Source organism: Canis lupus, chromosome 10 (assembly GCF_011100685.1).
Source record: "Canis lupus familiaris isolate Mischka breed German Shepherd chromosome 10, alternate assembly UU_Cfam_GSD_1.0, whole genome shotgun sequence".
NCBI classification, from domain to species: Eukaryota; Metazoa; Chordata; class Mammalia; order Carnivora; family Canidae; genus Canis; species Canis lupus.
This window is the reverse complement of record NC_049231.1, coordinates 66206693-66229185: the sequence shown is the minus strand read 5'-3', so window position 1 is coordinate 66229185 and position 22493 is coordinate 66206693. Positions and strand designations below refer to the sequence as shown.

General features: G+C 45.9%; 1 protein-coding gene and 1 long non-coding RNA gene across 2 annotated transcripts; both read left to right on the top strand.

Annotated features, from left to right (window-relative positions):
* Positions 1–528: 528 nt before the first annotated feature.
* On the top strand, positions 529–9780 carry LOC111097790. Its single transcript, XR_005366184.1, has 3 exons — positions 529–677; positions 8930–9129; positions 9593–9780. It is a non-coding gene; the product is annotated as an uncharacterized LOC111097790 (long non-coding RNA).
* Positions 9781–11339: 1559 nt separating this feature from the next.
* Positions 11340–13481, top strand: LOC100685244 (40S ribosomal protein S25-like). The gene is made up of 3 exons (XM_038551590.1): positions 11340–11356; positions 11986–12365; positions 13255–13481. Exons 1-3 carry the CDS (start codon positions 11340–11342, stop codon positions 13479–13481), a joined length of 624 nt encoding a protein of 207 aa, XP_038407518.1.
* The last annotated feature ends 9012 nt before the right edge of the window (positions 13482–22493 follow it).

Here is a 22493-nt window from a genome sequence, read left to right as displayed (position 1 = left end):
CCTCCTTATCCAGAGAAAACGGTTTCAAGTCCCCCCCTCCCCCGTGCATGCCTCAGAGTGCAGGGAGTACTAACCCCTACTCATGCGTACCTATGACAAAACTTAGGGACTCCGGGGGGGGCGGGGCGCTCAGCGGTTGAGGGGCCGCCTTCGGCTCAGGGCGCGATCCTGAGGTCCTGGGTTCGAGTCCCGCACCGGGCTCTCCGCGGGGAGCCTGCTTCTCCCTGTGCCCACGTCTCTGTGTCTCTCATGAATAAGTAAAATACTTAAAAAAAAAAAAAAAAGCAACTTAGTTTGTAAAATAGTCGCAGTAAGAGATTAACAATAAAAACTAGTAATAAAAGAGAACAGAACACGCTGTAATCAAAGTCACGCAAACGTCTCTGTCTCTCCAAATACCTGACTCCGGAACACGCCCTTCTGCCCGCGACGCTCTGAGAGGACAAAGTTACCACGTGATGGGGCGACGTGAGTGACGTGAGGGACGCGACGTGACGCGACGTGACGTGATGTGCACGACGCAGGCGCGTGAGGCAGCGTGAAGCTCCTGCTGTGACCTTCTGGTGACTCCTGAGGAGGGGCGGCCGGTCCGCAGCAGCTGACGGGGGTGACGGAAGCTTCCAGAGCCCCCGCGGCGGAGGGGTGCGGGGGCTGCTGCGCCCGGCTCTCTACTTTGGGTATGTTTGAAATTTTCCAAAATAAGAACTTAAAGGGAAGAGGTAAAAAAAAAAAAGAAAAAAAATCTAAGAAATTAGCAGGGGCGCCTGGGGGGCTCGGTGTGTTGGCAGCTTCCTTCAGCTGGGGGCGCGGTCGGGGTCGGGTCAGGGCAGGGTCGGTCTAAAAGGGTCTGCTTGGCGCGCGCTCTCTCGCTCTCTGTCAGTCTTTTTTTTTTTTAATTTTTTTTAAAAGAAGAAATTAATAAAGTAGGACTTCGTGGGAAGCACGTGGACTGGGAGTCCTGAGTTCGGGTCACGCCCCGGGCTGCTCCACTAACCGGCCCGGCCCGTGTGAAGCGGACAGGTCCCTTGTGGGGCCTGTGGGAGGACGGGTCGCCGCGGTCCGTTCCAGGTGAGGCTGTCAGGGATGCGGCGGCCTGACCCGAGGAAGGGAGCGGAGCAACGGCTTCCCGAAGTCTTGAGCTTGCGGTGGAGACGCTGGTGGTGAGTTCCGGCCCAGGGCGCGCTGGGTCTCCTCCGGAGCCCCTCGACTAGCTTGCAAGCAGCGAGGTAAACTGCCTGGAAACGTCGTCGGAACGTTCTGGATTAGGAAGTGCCTGCGGACCCAACGACCCAAGGAGGCTTGCTAAGCAGCTGCGGCTTGTTAAGTCGTCAGGGAAGTGTGATTTACACGTCTGTATTACAAAAGGGCTTATTTTCAGCCTTTCCAAAAAACAGAAAGAGGGAAGCGTGCCTAATAAGGCGGCTGGCATCTGAGGCAGAAGTTGGCTCTTCCTTATCCTCTCCTTTCCCCTTCTGAGCCTGCACCTGCAGGTATATGCCCTGCAAACGTGCGCCTGAAGCCCTCTGTAGGATTGGAAAGAAAGAGCAGACAGGGGTGGAGGAAACCAGTACCTACCACCTCAAGGGGTGAAGAAACGACAGAAGCGCCGTTTTCGTCTCCCCACCCCGGCCGGGCCCTGCTGCCACGAAATGTTCTGTTCACGTGGGACTGGCTGCCCAGTGCCACAAAGGAAACCCTTATGAGAGGGAGCTCCTTGAGATGCCCTTGGAAACAGCGTCCCAGAGATCTCTGTGCCCTTGCCCTGAAGAATGAAGAAAGCTTGCCCTGCATCATCCATCGTGAAGGGAAGGGGCAACTCACACTCAGTTCCCTCCTCGGCACCCCACCCTGGGCTCCCAACTAAAACCTCAGCTGCTCTCCCTCAGCCTATCACAAGGGCCTGTGAACAGCCTTCGGCCTGCACGGTGGTCTTCCACCTTGGTCCCCTTTGCTTTAGGCCTGAACCTCTTGGCCTCTTGGACTCAGCATCTCTCCAGTCTCCCCAGACCTCTTTTGTTACTCGGGGGCACTCCCAACCCCTGTGGGGACGGCTGTGGGAAGTGCAGCCCCAGGTAGTGGATCCCCCAGCCTGAGGTGGGGAGGCGATAGAGCAGCCCCAGGAGGGGTGAGGGGATGTGGTCCCCAAGTCTTGTCCACCGGAGTCATCAATCGAGGCAGCTCAGCACATAGTGTGGAGTCAGAAGCCAACGAGGATCCTGAAAGGCAGAGAGAGCCTCAGGTAGCCAGCAGAAGGTGAGCCGGGTCATTTCCGGAGATGAAGCATAAGTGCCTGAGGTAGCTTTACACCCCCCCCCCGCCCCCCCCCCCAACAAAGTTGAACACAAGTAGCACAGGGATAAATTCTCCTGAGAAACTACCTAATCTCTTTCAGATTGAGCTGCTGTGTTAGTTTGGACGTATTTGGTTGGAACAGAATGCTTGGCTAACCGTGGTTTAAGCAAGAAAGGCGTTTTAATATCTCCAGCAACGAGAAGCTTGAAGTCGAATCCTGTCTGCCGCGGAACAGCAAGAAGATGTCAGGATGCTGGACTGCTGTCTCTACAGTTCTCCTGGCCTTTCTCTCGTGGTCATAAGATGGTTGTCATAGCTCCAAGCATCACATTTTCAAGCGCTATCACCCAAGACAAACAGGAAGGAGAGAGGCAGACCTCTCCGTCCACTATACTCTGTTGTCAGAGCAAACAAATACTTCCTCTGAGTCCCCAGCAGACTGAGTCCCATACCTGCCTGTAGGCAAATCACAGGCAAAGAGAAGCGGTGTGACAGACTTGGCTTAGACCACGTTCGAAGTCTGGACCTTTCTTCCCTGAGCAAATGCTGCCCTTTGACACCTGAACAAAATTTGAATCATTCGCATGAAGAATTGGGTGGGGGTAGGAAATGGAACCCACAGGGTCTATCACTACGGAGGTCCTCTTTGTCTCCCTTGTTTGAACCTCCTCCCACCTCCCCAGTGCAAACCACTTTTATCATTCCAGACTTTACATATATACACACACAACACACTGAAGTAGACAGTAGACTTGGGGTATTTAATAGACTTACGGTAGCGACACACGTGTGTGATAAACATGCCATCCTACTTAGCATCTTCTTGCAATTTGCTTCGCCACTCAATATATCTCAGTGATCCATCCATATCAATACTTATTGATCCATTCTACTTTTGCAACAGCTGTATAGTGTTTCCTAGTGTGGACATATCACAGTTTATTCAGGTACTTCCCTACTGATAGCCTCTTGGTTGCTTTTAGAGTAGCTGCTAAGCACTTCTGTGAATAAATGCACAGGATGTTCTCCTGTTGCCCCTCCAGATCCATCTTCCTCTGCCCTGTGTTCAGATTGCTGATCACCATAAATAGCATGAGCCAGCTCTCTTGCTCTCTGGCATCTGGTTGGGTGAAGCCTCTGTGAGTGGCAGGAAATCCGAGAATCTCAGAGAGAGAAGTTAAGAGTGTTATCCCCCTCGTTCACTTCCTGCCAAGCTGCAGGTTGGCATGTGTTCCTCTACTGAGGCCACAGCTCCTGTCCAGGGGATGCGCATCCCTACAGCTAAAGCTCTTAGGGGACTCCAGTATCCGCTCTTGTCCCCCTGCTACTTCAGGCCCAACAGTGGTAGCTTTTCTCCCTGCTGCTGACAGTCCCCCTCCAGGAGCTGTCTCCTGGATTCTGATTGAGCTGATGACATTCATTTAAAAGAATAAGAACCATGAAGACCCAAACTTTTCCATGCATGGCTCCATTTGTCTACTAATTTGCCTCACTATTCCTCCTAGTGTCGCCCCTTCCCAGCTTTTACTTTCATCTCCTCTTTATCACTTGGTCTCTGTGTAAGCAGCATCCCAGATGATCCCCACCCCAATCCACTCAGCTCCTGGACTCGACTCTGCATGTTACCCTATGAGGACACTGGGTCCTCATCCTGACTGCCCTGTCCTCGTGTGGGGAACCCACTAGGTTTTTAATAGGCAGCTGCTTAATGGGAGCTAGAAAACATTCTCCATTCTCACAAAGCAGGACCAGGAATATGCGTGTGGTCTCCAACTACAGGAATGTTTCCCCAGAGACATGACAAAAGCCCAAAGGCTCCCTCTCACCTCTCTCAACTCCCTTACACTTCACTTCTTGCTTCCTCTTTTTTTTTTTTTTTTTAAGATTTATTTATTTATTTGAGAGAGAGCAGGGGAAGGGGGCTGAGGGAGAGGATCTCAGCTGTTGGGTGGTAGAGTCAGAATTTGAACCTTAAGTTACTAGACTTCACAGCCCCTATTCATTTGCAAGGAACTCTGGAAATTGTTGACTAGTTACTAAACTCATCTCAGGGCCTAAAGTAGAGAAATTACTTCATGTGGAGTTTAAGAGGAAGCATGAGGTAAGCCTGGGTGGCTCAGTCAGTTAAGCATCCAACTCTAGGTTTTGGCTCAGGTCGTGATCTCATGAGTCTCTTAACCAGAAGAGTTCTGACTCGACCACTCAACAGCTGAGAAGCCTCGTGCAAGTTATTTATCTGTTCTTGCCTCCATTTCCTCATTGTAAAGTTGAAATTGTAGTATTACTTACCTCTTAAGTTGTTTTAAAGATACATTAGATGTATCTAAATATATATCTCAAAGGTCTTAACATAAAGCCTAGTCTGGGGAGAGTCCTCTCATATGTGGTAATAGATATTATTCACTCAACACTATATAAATTGCTGTGGAAGTAAAAGCCATGGTCCGATCCTCAGAGAGCCTGCAGTCTACACTGGAAGATGAGAAGAGCATTAATGAACAACACAGGTGACCCTATATTTTTAAGGAGCAAGTTATATGGCATGAGTTCCAGGGCAACAGTATTGGGATGGTTCTTTCGCATATCTGACCTTTCGTGTTGCCTGACAGGTTCCTGAAGGTAAACACCAGGCATTAATGCCTCTTGCATGCCCAGGGCTTAGCACACAGTAGACATTCGAACAGTCTGTCTAAATACCAAAGGAATACTTGGATCACACATTAGAACAAGCACCTCATTCTTTACAAAGCACCTTGAAACTGAAGCATCATTTCATTCCCATAACAACCCTGTACGATAATTACTATTGTTATCATCTGAATTTTCCAAAATAAGGAAACTGGCTCAAAAAGCTTATCACTTTAAGTCCCACAGGCATTTTATAGTAGGAATGGTCTGGGACCTAAGACCTTTGACCATAAATATGGAGCTTCCTCCTACAAAGGGCCATACAAGCTCATAAGCTAAAAAAAAGTCTATCCTCTGCCAAATGTCTTTTTCTGCCTCCAGTATGCTCTCTTTCTAAACCTTTCTCTGCTTTCTTTAGTTGATGCTGCTGGTTCCATCCATCTTCCTTTAGCTAAAAGAAATCCAATTCATTAGGATTTCTTTTCAGGGAGGCAGAGACTCTACTGTTTATCCAAGCCCCTATCAGACATATAAATGCACAATATAATCATTAAACTCTGAAATACATGATACAGTCATAACCACACACAAGCTGGGATAAAGCTCATTACCTCCAGTGGGAGATACTGAACATGCTTAGTACTCTTTCCTTACAGGGTCAGGGCAGAATGTTAGCTCTCTGGTTAGGAGAAATGTTTTATTTTGCCCAGAAATTCTTCTAAAAGCCATTATGTTATTGATAAATCCTAGGTTATTTGTATGCTTCTGAATGCATTGGAAAGCAATGTTTTAAAAAATTTTTGTTTTATCATGGAAAACACTGCACACCCTTTGGGAAAGAAAATCAACCAAAATGAAGTGTGTAGGGGTGCCTGTGTGGCTCAGTTGGTTAAATGTCTTACTCTTAATTCCGGTTCAGGTCATGATCTCAGGGTGGTGAGATTGAGCCCCACATTGGACTCTGCACTGGGCATGGAGCCTTCTTGAGATTCTCTCTCTCTCTCCCTCTCCCTATGTCTCTCCCTCTCACCCCTCACCCCACCCCCAACTTGTGCACATATATGCAGGCATAGTCTCTCAAAAAAAAAAAAATTAAATGTGTAAAGTAAAAAGTGAAAATGCTCAAGAAAATTAGAAGACAACCACAGACTGGAAGAAAATTTTTGTGAAAGCCATACCTAATATAGAACTGTTGTCCAAAACACACAAAGAACTCTTACAACTCAACAATAATATGAACAACTCGATTTAAAAATGGGCAAAAGACCTGAACAGACAACTCACCAAAGAAGATAAGATGGAAAATAAGCATATAAAAAGATGTTCAACATCATAAGTCACTGGGGAATTGCAAATTAAAACAATAAGGAAATACCACTATACACCTATTAGAATGGTCAGATCTAAAATGCTAACAGCACCAAGTACTGGCAGGGATCTGGAGCATGGAATGGAATGAAAATGGAAACTCATTTGTTGCTGATGAGAATGCAAAATGGTACAGCCACTTTGGAAGACAGTTTGGCAGCTTCCTACAAAACTATACTCTTACCATACAACCCAGCAATTGTGCTTCTTGGTATTTACCCAAATGAGCTGAAAACATGTCCACACAAAAACCTGCACATGGATGTTTATAGCAACTTTATTCAAAACTTGGAAGCAAACCAAAATGTCCTTGCCAAAACTTACAAGCAACCAAGATATCCTTCCGATGTGGGTTCACTGTAGCAAATGTAACACTCTGGTGGGGGATATTGATAGTAAAGGAGGCTGGAGAGGGGTGGGGCTGGGGATATATGGGAAATCCTTGTACCTTCCCTGCAGTTTTGCTGTTAACCTAAAACTGCTCTAAAAGTCTATATCTTTCAGAGTGAAAGTGATTTCCCCTCAGCTTCCCATGCGCAATCCCACTCCCTATATGCAGTTGTTGTCAAATGTTTATTATATTTTCTTCCAGTCTTTTTTCTCACACACACATAATGTATATGAATATGTAAGGCCTTTTTTAAAGGTCAGCACAAGGTCTGTATATACAATAACAGTGTCTTGTTATAATAGTGGAAATACTTCAAAGTACCTAGTTGTTCAAAATGGGAAATTGTTAAGTAAACTGTAACAAGTTGTTAACTTGTTATACAAGTTGAACAACTACATAATGGAAACTACTTTGGGCTCTAAATAATCTAGACAAGGAGGAGGAATGGCACCTCTAGAGAAGAGTAGAGGTGATGGTGATGGTGGTAGTGGAGGTAACAGTGGCAGTAACGGTCATAGCTGTTGTAATAGCAGCAGTAGTAAGAATAAAGTAGTAGTAGCAGTAGTTAGAGTAAATAGTGGTGGAGTAAAGTAGTAGTAGCAGCAGCAGCAGTAGCAGTAGTAGTAGTCATAGTAACCATAATAGTAATAGTTAGAGTAAAGTAGTAGTAGTAGTACTAGTAGTAGTACAGTCAGAACCGGATTTAAATTCCTGTCTTCCTATTTAAACAATTACCAAGCACTTGCCAAACCTTAATTTTTTTATCTGTACCGCAAAAATACTAGTGCTTACTACTAAATCAATTAAATTGAGAGAATGTATGTAAAGTCCTCAACAAAGTGTCTGGCACCTAATAGATGCCACAGTCCCTGCTCAAGGGTAGACCCTTTTCTTGGTGATCAAGTCTAGCACAAAGTCAGCAGTAAAATAAATGCTAGCTGAGTTGAACTGGAGTAGAATGCTATAACTTTTTAAAATCAATATTGTATTTAGAGACATGATGTGAGGTTTGGGATATCAAGAAAGACAAGATTTAACAGAGGGAATGAGGCACTGACACAACATAGAATGGTCTGGGAGTTGAAGTCAGGGAAGCCTATGCTCTCCTGCACAAAGTGGAAGGACCATCACAGTGATCTGGATGCCAGAAGCTGCAGCAAGACTGCCCATCTCCCCTGATAATGAGCTTTTCTCTGTGCTGCTATCATGGCTCTCTGTTGACTCTCTGAGAGAGAAAAAAAAAAACAAACCTGTGCCAAAAAAAAAGGCAGAAAAGTAAGTTCTGATAAAGAAGAAGGAAGGAGGGATACCTGGGTGGCTCAGTGGTTGAGTGTTTGCCTTCAGCTCAGGGCGTGATCCCTGGATCCTGGGATCAAGTCCCACTTCGGGCTCCCTGCATGGAGCCTGCTTCTCCCTCTGTCTATGTCTCTGCTTCTCTCTCTATGTCTCTCATAAATAAATAAAATCTTAAAAAAAAAAAAAAAGAGAGAAGGAAAGAGGAAAGTCATTGCTGAACCTATAGAACACTGTAGGAACATTCTTTAAAAAGAAAAACAACTCTAATTTTATATTACAAATATGTGCCCATTGTTGAGGAGAAAATCATCCACAATCTTACCAGCAAGAGGAAGCTCCTGTTAAAACCTTGGTCTTCCCTCCTTCTCATGAGTCTTCTCCTATGCTGCATACATATATCATACACATATGTGTAAAATAGTATATATGTATGTGTTTTCTATATATGATATCCTCTCATCATGTCAATAAAAAGTCACCCATGACATCAGTTTTAATGGCTGAATAGAATTCCAGTGTCTGGCTAAACCATACTTTATGTAACCAATCATCCATTGTCAGATATTTGGGTCATTTCCAAAATCTTGCTATTATAAACAGAGCTGCCAGGAACTTCCTTAGAGCCATACAGTGAACTTCTGATCCTCTTTCACAGAAGGATGAAAGAGAACAATGGGCTATTTGCGAAAGTTGACTTCAACTCCAAACCACAATCCCCCTTCCCCACCCCTGGTGATACCCAGTCCTCCGGAGTCCAGCTGGAGGAATCCACGGTCAGGACCTTAGATTCCTGAGGATTTTCCCCACTCCCAGAAAGAGTGTCTGAGACTTTCTGAATGCACACAATTAGATTTGAGCGCCCTGAAACCAGGCCAGCTCTAGCCCAAACTGGGAAGCAGATGAAAGAAATCTTGGCTCCCTTTCAACTCCTTCTTCGCTGTTTCCTTTCCCTAGCACTGTCCAGCCCTCCCAAGAGGCAACTACCCAGCATCCCAAGCCCCTGGGTCCAACTCTCCCCATCTGATCCCACTAATTTCTACAGCTGTGACGACAGCCAGACCACACCTTCTGCTAATGTACACTCTTCAAGAAGCTCCATTTAACATCTTGAGTCAACCGACATGCTTTGAAGTAAACACTGCAGGAAGGCCCAGGTGAGTAAGACTTATCCCTGCCCTCGGGGAGCTTATAGTCTATAGTCTACTTCGGTTTCCTAGGGCTGCCATAACAAGTGACACAAACTGGGTGGCTTGAAACAACAGAAATGTATTGTCTCACAGTTCTGGAGGCTACCAGTCAGAAATCAAGGTTTCAACAGGGCTGTGCTCCCTCTGATGGTTCTAGGAGAGATTCCATTGTTGCCTCTTCCCCACGTCTCATGGTTGCCAGTAATCCTTGGTGTTCCTTGGCTTACAGCTATACCTTTGCAATCTCTGCCTCTCTCTACCCATGGCCTTCTTCCCTGCACATCTGGTCTCTATGTCCAAATTTCCTTCTTCTTATGGGACACCAGTCACACTGGATTTAGGGCTTACCCTAATTCCATATGACCTCATCTTGACTAATTACATCTGCAAGGACCCTAATTCCAAATATGGTCAAATTCTGTGGTTTCAGATGGACACGAATTTTGGGGGGCATCCTACTCACCCCAATTCATGCTCTCATAGAGACAACGATGAATATAAAAAAAATCAGGAGCACCTGGATGACTCAGTGGTTGAGTATCTGCCTTTGGCTCAGGTCGTGATCCTGGGGTCCTGGGACCAAGTCCCACTTCAGGCTCCCTGCAGGGAGCCCTCTTCTCCCTCTGCCTGCGTGCCTCTCTCTCTGTGTCTCTCATGAACAAATAAAATCTTAAAAGAAAAAAGATCTCTCTCTCTCTATCATAAATAAAAATAAAAATAAAGAAAAAAATACATGTGTATATGTGTATGTGTGTGTGTGTGTGTGTGTATATATGTATATATATATACCAAAACTGTAGGCATCAAATTACTATCATCACTTTAAATGGACCAAGAGAGCTAAAGTATGGGGATATGGAATGTGCCCTGCAAGTATCTCCAAGTCACCATCTTGTACCTCCTAGTCTGGCTATGCCTATGAGCCAGCCTTGCTGCAAGCTCCCAAGGGACCCTCTAAAACTGCCCGTGGAATAAGGAATACTTGAATTCCTTCCAGTGCTGCTCACAAGCCCGTTTTTTTCTGACCATAAGTTCCGGAGACCGTTGTGGCAGGGAAAAGATAGAATGTAATGAATATATAAAGGCAAAACTGCAACACCTTTTCCCTGAATTTGCTGTACTTTTGGTACATTTGTCCCCTTTTCCTCTGCTATCTCAGGTTTAAAAAGTGGGAGGAGGGCAGCCTGGGTGGCTCAGCGGCTTAGCGCCACCTTTGGCCTGGGGCGTGATCCTGGAGACCCGGGATCGAGTCCTACGTGGAGCTCCCTGCATGGAGCCTGCCTCTCCTTCTGCCTGTGTGTGTGTGTCTCTCTCTCTGTCTCTATCATGAATAAGTGGATGGGATCTTTAAAAAATAATAATAAATGAATAAAAAGTGGGAGGAGGTACCTGAAGCAGCACTGGGCTCTTTGAACCTGGGAGCTTGCTCGGTCCTGCCCCTGCCCTGTACTGCTAGTACAGCCGGGCTGCAGACTCCTGGTGAGACAGCCAGGAGCCTTTCTCACCAAGACCTTGGGCGGCAGTCTCTGCCTTTTCAGAGCTGATCTTCAGCCCTGCAAGCACAGGGCACAGGCTGGAATTTGAGAGCCACCCATCCCAATCCATCCCTTGGGTGTGAGAAGCCCACAGGGTTCTCTTCAGAGGCATTTGCTCCACAGCTAAATCCTCCCCTTAGACAACTTACAGGGTGACTATTGTTTCTCCACTGGTTTGTACGGATGACAGGAGCAACTCATAGCAAGTGTTTTCATGGTCCATACCTCACCATGTCCCCACACGTCCAGTGGAGACTCTGACCCTGTCCCCAGGCTGTCTTCTGTAGGCACTTTTCACTCCTGGCATGAGAGTTTTGTGTGGAAGTGCAGGAAAGGTCAGCCTTTGGGAGCAACCCTCAAGCAATGAATAACAGGAGATGGTGAAAAATGCCCCAGATTTCTTGCACTTGGGAGGAGGGGGCATAACTCTGACTTTTGCTTTCTGAGGTCTCCCAGAGGTCCCAGCAGGACTGGGCCCTGGTTGCCCACAATGTAGTCTGTTTATTAGAGTATCGTGGGTTATCTCCCTTCCCTACTTCCCTCCCTGGGCTTCCTGGCATCTCATCCCAAACAAACTACTTGCACTCAAATCAATGTTTCCAGGCTGGCTTCGGGACACTCAGGACACACGGTTGCATTAGCATGCATTTCTCTGTTGGGTAACGAGTTCCCCACAGAGAGGCACCAAATCTCACTCTTCTGAGCACTCATTTGGTCCCTGCCAAATGTTTTATATGTATTACCTCATCTCAATAGAGTCCAGCACTATCATTATTCCCATTTTACAAATTAGGAAAATGAAGCTCAGAGAGCTTAAGTCGCTTGTCCAAAGTTATGCAATCTAGAAGAAGGAGCTGAGATTTGAACCAAGGCAGCCTCTCTCTGTAGCCTATACCATTGATGATTGCCATTGGGAATGGTCTTCAGTAAATGTTTGTGGAAGAAACAAAGATGCTAGCAAGCAAACCTGACAAGAATTGGTACAAAGTACTCATTATTTGGATGCTGGGGATAGGGCTCAAGACCACTTAATTTCTTGAACATATTTAAGACCCAGTAGAGACAGAGGCCATTAGAGTGTCGTTTCCCAAATTTTAATGAGTTTTTTTTTCTATTCATTTATTGATTCAAGAAGCATTTGTTGATTCCTACTGTGTCCAAGACACTGGACTAGGCCCTGTGCAGGCTACAGAGAAATGTAATGTAAATTCAAGGAGGTTTTTTTGATCCAACATCTTAGTGAGCCTGCAATGAGAGCAGCTGCTCTCTGAGCTTCACTATGCTGCAGGGACATCAAGAAAAAAGATCCTGGAAAGTCGCCCAAAAAAGACAAAGACCCAGTGAACAAATCTGGGGGCAAGGCCAAAAAGAAATGGTCCAAAGGCAAAGTTCGGGACAAGCTCAATGACCTGGTCTTGTTTGACAAAGTGACATATGACAAACTCCGTAAGGAAGTTCCCAACTCTAAGCTTATAAGCCCAGCTGCTGCCTCTGAGAGACTAAAGATTCGGGGTTCCCTGGCCAGGGCAGCCCTTGAGGAGCTCCTTGGTAAAGGATTTATTGAACTGGCTTCAAGGCACAGAGCTCAAATCATTTACCCCAGAAACACCAAGGGGGGAGCTGCCCCAGCTGCTGATGAAGATGATGCATACACAGGTCCTACCAGCTGTATGCTTTGGAAAACGAAACGTTATTAAATCAAAAATAAATAAAGCAAATTCAAGGAGTTTATAATCTGGGGGTGGAGGAGACAAAAATAAGGCAGAAGTAGTTGAAAAGATAAATCTTAAGACTAGAGCCATCAGGGATGGTGAACGGCATGGCAAAGACACGCTAGCCAAGCCACAATGCAAGGGGATTCCAGACAATTTGCTCCATCATTCTGCCCTGCCCCCTCCTCCAAGTCAAAGCAAATTGGGGGGGAAAAGGTAATGTTTACCAGGGGCAAAACCAAGGTTTAAGAGACAACTGCTGAGGATTATAGATACATGGTCATTCGCAACTGCTTTTCAAGCTAAGACACGCATAAAGGAATACAAATCACATACTTAAAGAGGTCACCTTTCCTTCAGGTCTCAAGGCTGATTGAGTAAGTGTGACTGCCATGGCTCCTGCTCCAAAAACTTGGCACCAGAGGACACTGTGTAACCGCCAGCCCTCACTGTTGTGCTTGGATCACACTGCCTGGAGTCCAGGAGTCAGACTTTGGGGATTGAAGATATTTCCCTGAAGGCTTGGCAACCTAGACCTCATTTACAGCTCCTGTTCTGGGAGAGTATTGCTTCTTTACTCACCTTCAACTTCTCCCCAGTGAGGGAGTGGGCAGGCCAGATTGGCACACAGGATGAGAAATGGAAAGAGCCCAGCCACGCACTCTGCACAATTTGCTAGAGATCAGGCATGGAAAGCCTTGAAGACTCTGGGCTACTGTGGGTAGAACTGGCTCAAAAGAACCTCACCCTTGGTGGCTGTGTCCAGACCTAAGAGCCCCCACTATCATCCAACTACCCTCAAATTAGCATACTAAGTAAAAGCAATGTCTGCTATGCAAACACAGCTTCAAGACCTACCACCAAGCCTCAACCAGTAGCTGCCCGCAGGCCTCTTCCAAATAGAAATCCTACAGGCACCATTCTTGCCAGCTCACATGGGGCAACCAGAGTTTCACAGCCATGGCTATTGGAAGTCAAAGGCTGGATCCAGGTTCCAGGAGTTTCCAGGGAGTTTTGCCATTTACTCAGCAACAGTCTGAAGCCCAACTACCACCAGCAGTTGTTGAAATGACACTTGTGTAGCCAGTGAGCCCATGTGGGGATCATATCATGGCTTTCCCCACACTCTGCCACAGATCAGGCAAGTGTAGGTAGGGGTATTGGTGTGGGTGGGGCTGTGCGTACCAGGGGCTGAGAGCAGAAGCATAAATGCTTCCCCATTTCCTCTTCCTCACCTCCCACTGTTCCTCAGATGCATTTCATAAAGCTGCTCAGAAGGTGGCCAATTCAGTAACACGTTGTTTTATTGGTTCTTCCTCCTTCCCTGTTTCACTCTCAAATAGACCGCTCACACAGAAGCATTCCTGTCAGGCTCTGCTTTCAGGAGAACACAGGCCCCAGCCCTCCGAAACCTCAAGAGATATCACACTTGGCTTCTGAAAATGAACCCAACAGAGCACAGCAATGAGAGTTTTTTCAATCTTTGCTTGTGCTTGTGTTGAATATGAAACCAGTCAAGCATTAACTCAGGGAGGTTCTCCACACATCCAGCCCAAAGAAGGAGAAAATGATCCCTCTATCTATATGAGGGAGGCACAGCAGGTGAATTCTTTTCACCAGGTCCTATTTCATTTTGTCAATTCACTAAAACTCATCTTGTGGGAGAGCCAGTGACTCACCATGTAAAAATGGGAAGAAGATTTTCATTGGAAGTGGGAGGTTTTGCACATTTGCTTACACGCACACGTCAGGACATAAAATGAGGTGATATGGCGTAGCTGATGTCTGAATGCCCTCAGCTTAATGTAGATTTTAACCAAATATAGTAAGGAGGCTTCCATTTGAGAATCTAGCTCTCTTTTTCAAAGCAGATGATGGGTAAGAATAAGGGCAGGAACTAGGCAAGTGGAGAATGGGATTAGTGTTAATATAAACCTGAGAGGTAAGAGCAGACTTCTAGGGAGGAGGGAAAGAAAAACCTCACACCCACTCCCCTTCGCGTGCCAGTCCGACCATAATGACTTTCAAAGTGACATAGAAAACACCTAGTAATGTACACATCGTCAGGGGAAAGGTTGAATTTTATTTAGGTGTGAGAACTAAGATTACAAATAGTAAGAAGAGTTGTGTCTAGTTTTTAGCACCTGTCACTGATTTAAAAATCACATTTTAGGCTTAAGACTTTGTTATAACATCATTTTTTCCTAAATTAAAAAAAAATGTGAAGACTAGAACAAAACAATTACTTCTGAGTCTTCTGAAAGGCTGTGATTCAAAAAATAATAATTAAAAAAATATTTTCTTCATGCCCTCACCCCCAAAGGAGGGGCCATGAATACCTCTGACCGTCCAGCTCCTGAGCACCTTGGCACCCAGTGAGAAGCATGAGCTATTCAAACCCATCCCTAGGTATCGACACAAAAGAAACAAAAACTTTAGTTCACACAAAAGCCCATACGCAAATGTTTATGCACACTTATTCAGAATTGCCCCAAACTAGGCATGACCCAATGCCCTTCACCTAGTGAATGGAAACAAACTATGGTACGTCCATACAACGTAACAGTGCTCCTCAATAAAGGAACAAACAACAGATGTAGGCAGCAACAGAAGAAATCTCAAATGCATTTTGCTAAGGGAAAGGAGCCAGTCTGAAAAGACTATAGGATTCCATGTATATGTCATTCTGGAAAAGGCAAAACAGAAAACAGATCCCTGGATGCCCAGGGTTGCTGGTGAGTGGAAGGAGGGGACTGATTACAAAGAGGCATGAGGGAATTTTTGAGGATAATTGAACTGTGTGTATGTAGCTGTGGTGATAGTCCTAAAACTGTATGCATTTGTCAATGCTCACAGAATTGTACCCCACTAAAAAGAGTGAATTTTACTGTGGGTAAATTATACCTCAATTAAGGTGGGAAAAAATGTCATAAGCCATGGAGTCCCCGGCCTGGGAAAGAACTTCAGCTCCTGCTGTTTCCTTTTTGTGTGATCTTGGACAAGGTTCTTAAGCTTTCTGAGCCTTGGTTTCCTCTTCTGTACACGAGGATTTAATAGTGCCTCCCTCACAGGTTACAAGGATTCAAGGAGTAAGGCGGGGCCTGACACCCATTCAGCGTTAGGGCTTATGACCATCCAGCCAAGAGTCAGGGCGTCAGGCCCCTCCCCAGGTGGTCTTGCTAGCTCAGGGCCCACGCTCTACCACCCCAGGCCTCCTGCCACCCGCCCGCTGCCCAGCCTGGATTCCTGGCGAGAAACTAATGCCATCCCTTGAGAACTCTGGGAAGCAATCCGCACTGGGTTAAAGCTTGGTGTTCCTGAGACCTGGCTTTGGGTTCCAACCAATAAACTGGCATCTCTAGGAGTTTTTAAATCTTTCCTGTGGCCACTCACTGTGCCCCTCAGCCGAGTCAGTGAGCTCATAAATGCCACACCAGGTGAAAGTTGCATGCTCATTCTCCCGTGCTCCTGTAGGGCTGTGATCTATCCATTCTTTAATTCCTGGCACATAGTAGACAGCCAATAAAGGAATAGGATGTACAGTCCCAGGGCAGCTAGTTTCTGGACATTTTATTAGACTGTGCTAGACATTGATTGCAGGTTCCAATTTTTTTCTTTCTTTTCTTTCTTTAGGCGTCTGTGTGTGTAATTCTCCTACCTAACACTTTCTCGTGCATACTAATGAAAACCTACTCTCCAACTGAAGTGTTTTAAAGATCCCAAGCAGACTTAGGAAGTTGGGAGAGTTTTTCTTTAAGATTTTATTTACTTATTCATGAGAGACACAGAGAGAGAGGCAGAGACACAAGCAGAGGGAGAAGCAGGCTCCCTACAAGCCCGATACAGGACTGCATCCCCAGGACCCGGGGATCACACCCTGAGCCGAAGGCAGACGCTCAACCACTGAGCCCCCCAGGCATTCCTACATTTAGGAAGTTTTTGTTTTGTTTTGTTTTAATGATCTCTGAGGCCAACTACCTTTTTTTTTTTTTTTTAAGATTTTATTTATTCATGAAAAGACACAGAGGAGATAGAGAGGCAGAGACACAGGCAGAGGGAGAAGCAGGCTCCATGCAGGGAGCCTGATGTGGGACTTGATCCCAGGACTCCAGGATCACACCCTGGGCCAAAGGCAGGCACTAAACCACCAAGCCACCCAAGGATTCCCCAGTTAGGAAGTTTTATGGAACATTCCATTCATTATATTAAGTAACAAGATAAATCCCCTCCTAACAGATTTTCATTGATTAGGAGGAAGTCCATGGCATGAACCGTATGTGCACCTTGGGCAGGATTTAATTAGGTTCTAGGTTCTAGGGAGAGTCACACCACTCCTTACCACCTTCTACACCTGAGTCCGCACAGTGTCACCACAAAGACACCTCACCCACGGGGGCCTTAGTTTTCTCCCTTGTAATTGTTATGGCCACTTCAGACTCATTCCAGAACCGACAGCCTCCAACTTAGAGGTTGTATTCCCATCGGTGGTAGCAGAGACATTTTATTGGAACTGAGGGCGACGGGCCGATGAGGAGAATGACGGAGCTGACCTGAAGAAGAGGAACAAGTGAAAGGAATGTCGCAATAGTGGCAGCTAATTGGCAAGTTTCTATTTCTTTGCTTTGAAACTTCTTATGATGGAATGAAAGATGCTCAGCCCCTCAAATGGAGCAGACAAATGGAGAGCGGGTACCCGAGGGCTTCAGCTGAGATTTGTAATGTTTTATTCCTTAAAATTGAATACAATTCAACAGGGCTATGTGTTATATCGGGGTGTTAGGAGTTCATATCTGTGAGTTATAATGTACTCTGCATTTTTTCGTGTGTTTTAAATATTTCTTGGTAATTTTTTTCAAGACACACTTCCTTCCTAAGTAACAAAAACTGTGGCGTGAGGGATTTTTTTGTTTTTGATTGCAGAAAGGGTGTTTCTGTACTTACCTGAGTAATCAATCCTTCCTTGGAAATAACCCCCTGCCACGGACCCCCCTGTCTCTCTGTCCCCTCCCACTGCTCGATTGGACCCCGCCTATCTGCTTGGATTAACAAAGGGAGTGACTACTAAAGCTGAAAGCTGAAAGCTCCGGGACTTCAGTTCCTTTAAACCCTTCCTACAGGCAGGTCAGCTGCACGCCTCCCCACGACGGGGTGTGGACAGACGCCCTGCTGCTGGGCCTTTGCTCGAGGATGGCGCAGGCAACAACCAGACACCCTGGCACGGCCTGGAGCAAAAAGGATTCTGCATTTCAAAGGAATGGGCGAGGAGAGGGGCGGATCAGTCTCACCTCAAAGGCTAAAAATAACCCAGTTTTGTAGAACTGAGTTCATCCACAGGAAAAGAGGACTGAGTAGGATCTCTGTATCCCTTCTGCTGAACTTGTGCTGGTTCGGAAAGAGTTAAGCTGGGAACTCCATCCCAGGTTCTCTTCCAAGTCGACTTACACAACTAGAGCTTACCTCTCATCTCTTAAAAAAAAAAAGATTTTACTTATTTTTTCATGAGACACAGAGAGAGAGGCAGAGACACAGGGAGAGGGAGAAGCAGGCTCCCTGCGGGGAGTCTGATGAGAGACTCGATCCCAGGACCCCAGGATCACGCCCTGAGCCCAAGGCAGCCGCTCAACCTGAGCCACTCAGGCGCCCCAGCCACTCATCTCTCCCATAATAAAAATGTGATTAGTAGGAACCAGGTGGGGTTCTGTCCGTCTGTTAAGAGGCAAGCCCCAGCAAGTGCAGGTGCAAGGCAGCCTCCCTGAGGCTGTCTCTTCAGCACGCCTGGGCCTTTGGCCTCTCTAGGCAGAGAGGGGCTGATTAAAAACCCCACCGCTTCCCCTAGATGGTCTCATAACAAAGGAGATAACAGACAGAAAGTGCCTTTAGCCTTCTTGAGACTATCCAGCTGATGCTCCAGGCTACTTAGGGTCAGAGCAAGATGCCTCCTTTGGCCAAGACAGAGCCCTCTCTTCGCTGGGTTTCCTTTACTGCTGAACTGCAGATTCTCTCAGACAAGAACCCCTTACTGCACGAGATGCTTCTCCTAACCACTCAAATCTGGGTGTTTGTAAACCTGTCTGAATTCCTTCTGCAGCAATGACTCCCGTCACAGACAAGGGTTAGAGACACCTAGGGAGCCCCACTAGCTGGCTGGGCCTGGGGAATGTCAGACCTACAGACTTGACAAAGATTCTTTGCTGGACCAAACTTCAGCCAGGTTCCCGAACCTTCTCCTATGCCCATCTGCCCACTTCCTTGTAAAACCCAGTTTTACCAAAACCCTTGCTAGGTCAGGTTGACCAGAACTAACCCCCCTCCCCCCCACACACACACAATATCTGCTCACCTCCATCAGGTCCCTTATCCTCCACCGACCTCAAGTGATGTCGGGTCCCCCTGGCCTGCCCTCAGCAAGAATCCTGTGAGGTGGGGACTAGCCAGCGGCTCCCTTACCCTGATGTTTCCTCTTAGTAGTTTCTCCGTTGACCCCCCACCCCTCCTGCCCCTTGGCTACTACCTGGCCTGCTGCATTCCCTGTTGAGCCCCATTCTGCCTACTGTAGAACCCTGCTGTGGCCGTCCTGAATAAAGTCTCACTGTTTTTCCCAAGTATCACTGAGGATTTTTTTTTGTTTTTTGTTTTGGGTTTTTTAGTGTTTTCTTTAACGGCCGCCTCCTGGGTCCCTGGGCTGGACATCCTTCTTGGGAGCAGTAAGCAAGGAGTGAGGTTCTGCTCCATCAGATGGATCCACTGAGTAAACAAGCCAGTTTTCTACACACTAGCTGCTCTTCAGTGCAAGGACTTGCATGTGGAATGTGGCTCCACTCATCCATCCTTCAACTGGAAATCTCACTCAGCGGAGCACACAGCTGTCACAAAGCCAATTTTTCTTTTCTTGGTGAATATGCACCCCCTCTTCCCCCTGCCCCCCAGCATTGGATTTAAAAGTCAAGGACCACTCTCCCCTCCATCCAGGTGTTGTTGCTAAGTGTTTACCAGGCCCTCATAGGCTGCAGCAAACTTCAGCTTTTGTAGAGGGATAGATCCAAATAAGGCAGCCTCTGAAAGAGGTAAGAAGGCCAACTGCCTGGATGTGGACCTGAATAATTGTTCAGGTTCTGCCCCCTAAAATCCTAAAATTCACCTCTTTGAATTACTTCTAAGAAAGAATATGAACAGGTAACATTTTTTAAGGGATTCCTCTCTGCCAGGCCCTGTACTCAGCCTTGAAAGAGATCATCGCGTTTGATCCCTACGTTTACAGTGGCAGGGACTGGAGCTTTTCTAACAGGGTCATGGAAATGTCCTCACTGTCACACAGCCAGTAAGAAGTGGAGCCAGGATTCAAACTGATCCCGTCTCATTCCACGTCCAGAGTTCCTAACCCTGATCTCTAGCAGGGCCCTCGCTGAGATGCCAAGTGGTCTAGTGGGGCAGGAGAACGAGAATAGACATTGGAAGACGTGTTCCTGAACCTAATGCTTCATGTGATTGTGAGGAATAGTACAACATCTCGGGATCTCAGAGTCGCAGAAAGGAAATAATGATATGAGGTTGGCTTCCTTCACAAGAGTGGTTGGACGGGTTTTCCTGCTAATCTCTAGAGGGAGGCAGAAAGGAGATAAGCGAGCTCACAGGAGGAAGTGACCAAGATTCCTCAGCTTGCCATGCTTCTTAGAAAGTATCCCTTCTCCCCATGGAACTCCCCCCACCTTTTTTTAAGATTGTATTTATTGGGACACATGGGTGGCTCAGTGGTTAAGCATCTGCCTTGGGCTCAGGGCATGATCCTGGAGCCCCAGGATCGAGTCCCACATCGGGCTCCCTGTATGGAGCCTGCTTCTCCCTCTGCCTGTGTTTCTGCCTCTCTGTGTCTCATGAACAAACAAAATCTTAAAAAAAAAAAAAAAGTATTCTTACAAAAAATAAAGATTATATTTATTTATTCATGAGAAACACAGAGAGACCGAGACTCAGGCAGAGGGAGAAGCAGGCTCCCCTCAGGAAGCCTGATGCAGGACTCAATCCCAGGACCCCGGAATCATGACTTGAGCCAAAGGCAGATGCTCAACCACTGAGTCATCCCGGTGCCCCTGAGCTCCCTTTCTAGCTGATGCCTGGAACACAGACCCTGCCCCCAGCCTTCTCTCTGGGGTTTCAGTAGCTACCAGGGAGTTCTGGAAAAGAGCACACACAATGGGCTGCTCTAGGTGCCCAGGTTTCATCTTAAGGAAAGTGATACCGCCCTTTTGCTGGGTGCTGGAGGCCTTCCTTCCACAGGAAAGGATGTTTTTGGAGTCTGGCAACTTAGCCATTTTCATTGAAATAGTCCCCAAAGCAGAAGAGAGGTTAATGTCTAAGGCAGATCCTGAAGAGCTCCCATTACAGGCATTGAACTTCTCTGAAGCTTGGTCTTCAGTAGTCTCCCCTTATCTGTGGTTCTGTTCCGGTTACTGTTGTCAACTGTGGTCGAGAAGCAGACGATCCTCCTTCCCACAAATAGATCAGCGCTGCACAACGTGCTCCACCGTCCCTGTCACTCCATCTCACACGTAGGCAGTTTATCATCTCCCATCATCACAAGAAGAAGGGCGAGGACAGCACGGTAAGATATCTTGAGAGAGAGAAAGAGACCACATTGACATAACTTTTATTACAGTATATTGTTACCGTTGTCCTATTTTATTGCTGTTAATCTCTTATTATGCCTGATTTATAAATTAAGCTTTAGCATAGCTAAATAGGTATAGGAAAAAACATCGTGTATATAAGGTTCAGTACTATCTGCGGTTTCAAGCATCCACTGGGGGTGGTCTTAAATAAGAACAGACTACTGTATATTTTTTTAAATACATGCAAAGTTTTCATTCTAGTCATGTCTATGTTCATTTTATTTTCTCTTTTAATTTTTTCTTTTTTTTCTTTTAATTTTTTAAAACTTTATTTAAATTCAATTTAATTATCATAGTTTATCATTAGTTTGAGAGTTTGGGGATTCATCAGTGCCTGTAACACCCAATGTTCTTCATATCACGTGCCCTCCTTAATGCCCATCACCCAGTTATCCCATCCACCCACCCACCTCCCCTCCAACAACCCACAATTTGTTTCCTAGAGTTCAGCGTCTCTATGGTTTGCCTCCCTCTCTGATTTCATCTTATTTTTGTCCCTTCCCCTATGTTCATCTGTTTTGTTTCTTAGATTCCACATACCAGTGAGATTGTATGATAATTGTCTTTCTTGGACTTATTTTGCTTAGTATAATACCTTCTATTTCCATCCACATCGTTGCAAATGCATGGGCATTTATTTTAACAAAAAAAAATGTTTTATTACTTAGTTGCGTTATTTATCCCCCACCCCAAAACCTTGGGTAATCAGTTGTAGTTACTTACTGAACATAGCACTGGTTTTACAGACCTTACTTCACTAAATACTCACAATCACCCTCATGAGCAAGTGCTGTGATCCTGCCCACTTTAGAGATGGGTAACTAACTCTTCCTTACTTCATTGCTGTCAGCACCGTAGAGACATGTTTTGCCTCCAGCTTCTCTGCCCTGGGTGCTATAGATGACTGCTCTCCCTTAATTAAGGTCATATGAAAGTCTTCATCATTGTTATTTTTTAAAATATAAAACTGCGTAGTAAATATTACGATAAACATACATTCCTCAAACCATACACTTTTCTAAGACTGAGAAACCCCTCCCACCCTTCTGAAAATGCCTGAAACAGAAATTTGCCTTGAGTGTTTCTTTATTTCAGATAAAGACCCAGTTTAATGTGGTGATTAAACTACTTAAACTCAAAGCTTGGGCTCAGGAGTTACAAATCCCCACTAAGCCATTTCCCCCTGACGTGATCTTGAGCTAATCATTTACTCTCAGCTTTAGTTACTTACCCATAAATTGGGGATAATAACAGGACCTACCCATAGGGTTGTTAGGAGAATTCAATGAGCTAATACATATATATATATATCACCTGTCACAAAGTAATTGCTAAATGTCAAAAGCTTTCCTTATTAAAGAGCTTTGGTGTGGAGATTGCTTTTAGCAATACCTTTTAGTCAATGCCTAAAACCACAT

Bases quoted from the DNA above. Each gene is read 5' to 3' on its own strand.
- LOC100685244 (XM_038551590.1), top strand. The intron at 12,366-13,254 runs GTATGCTTTGGA...ATGCAAACACAG, and splicing joins ATACACAGGTCCTACCAGCT to CTTCAAGACCTACCACCAAG.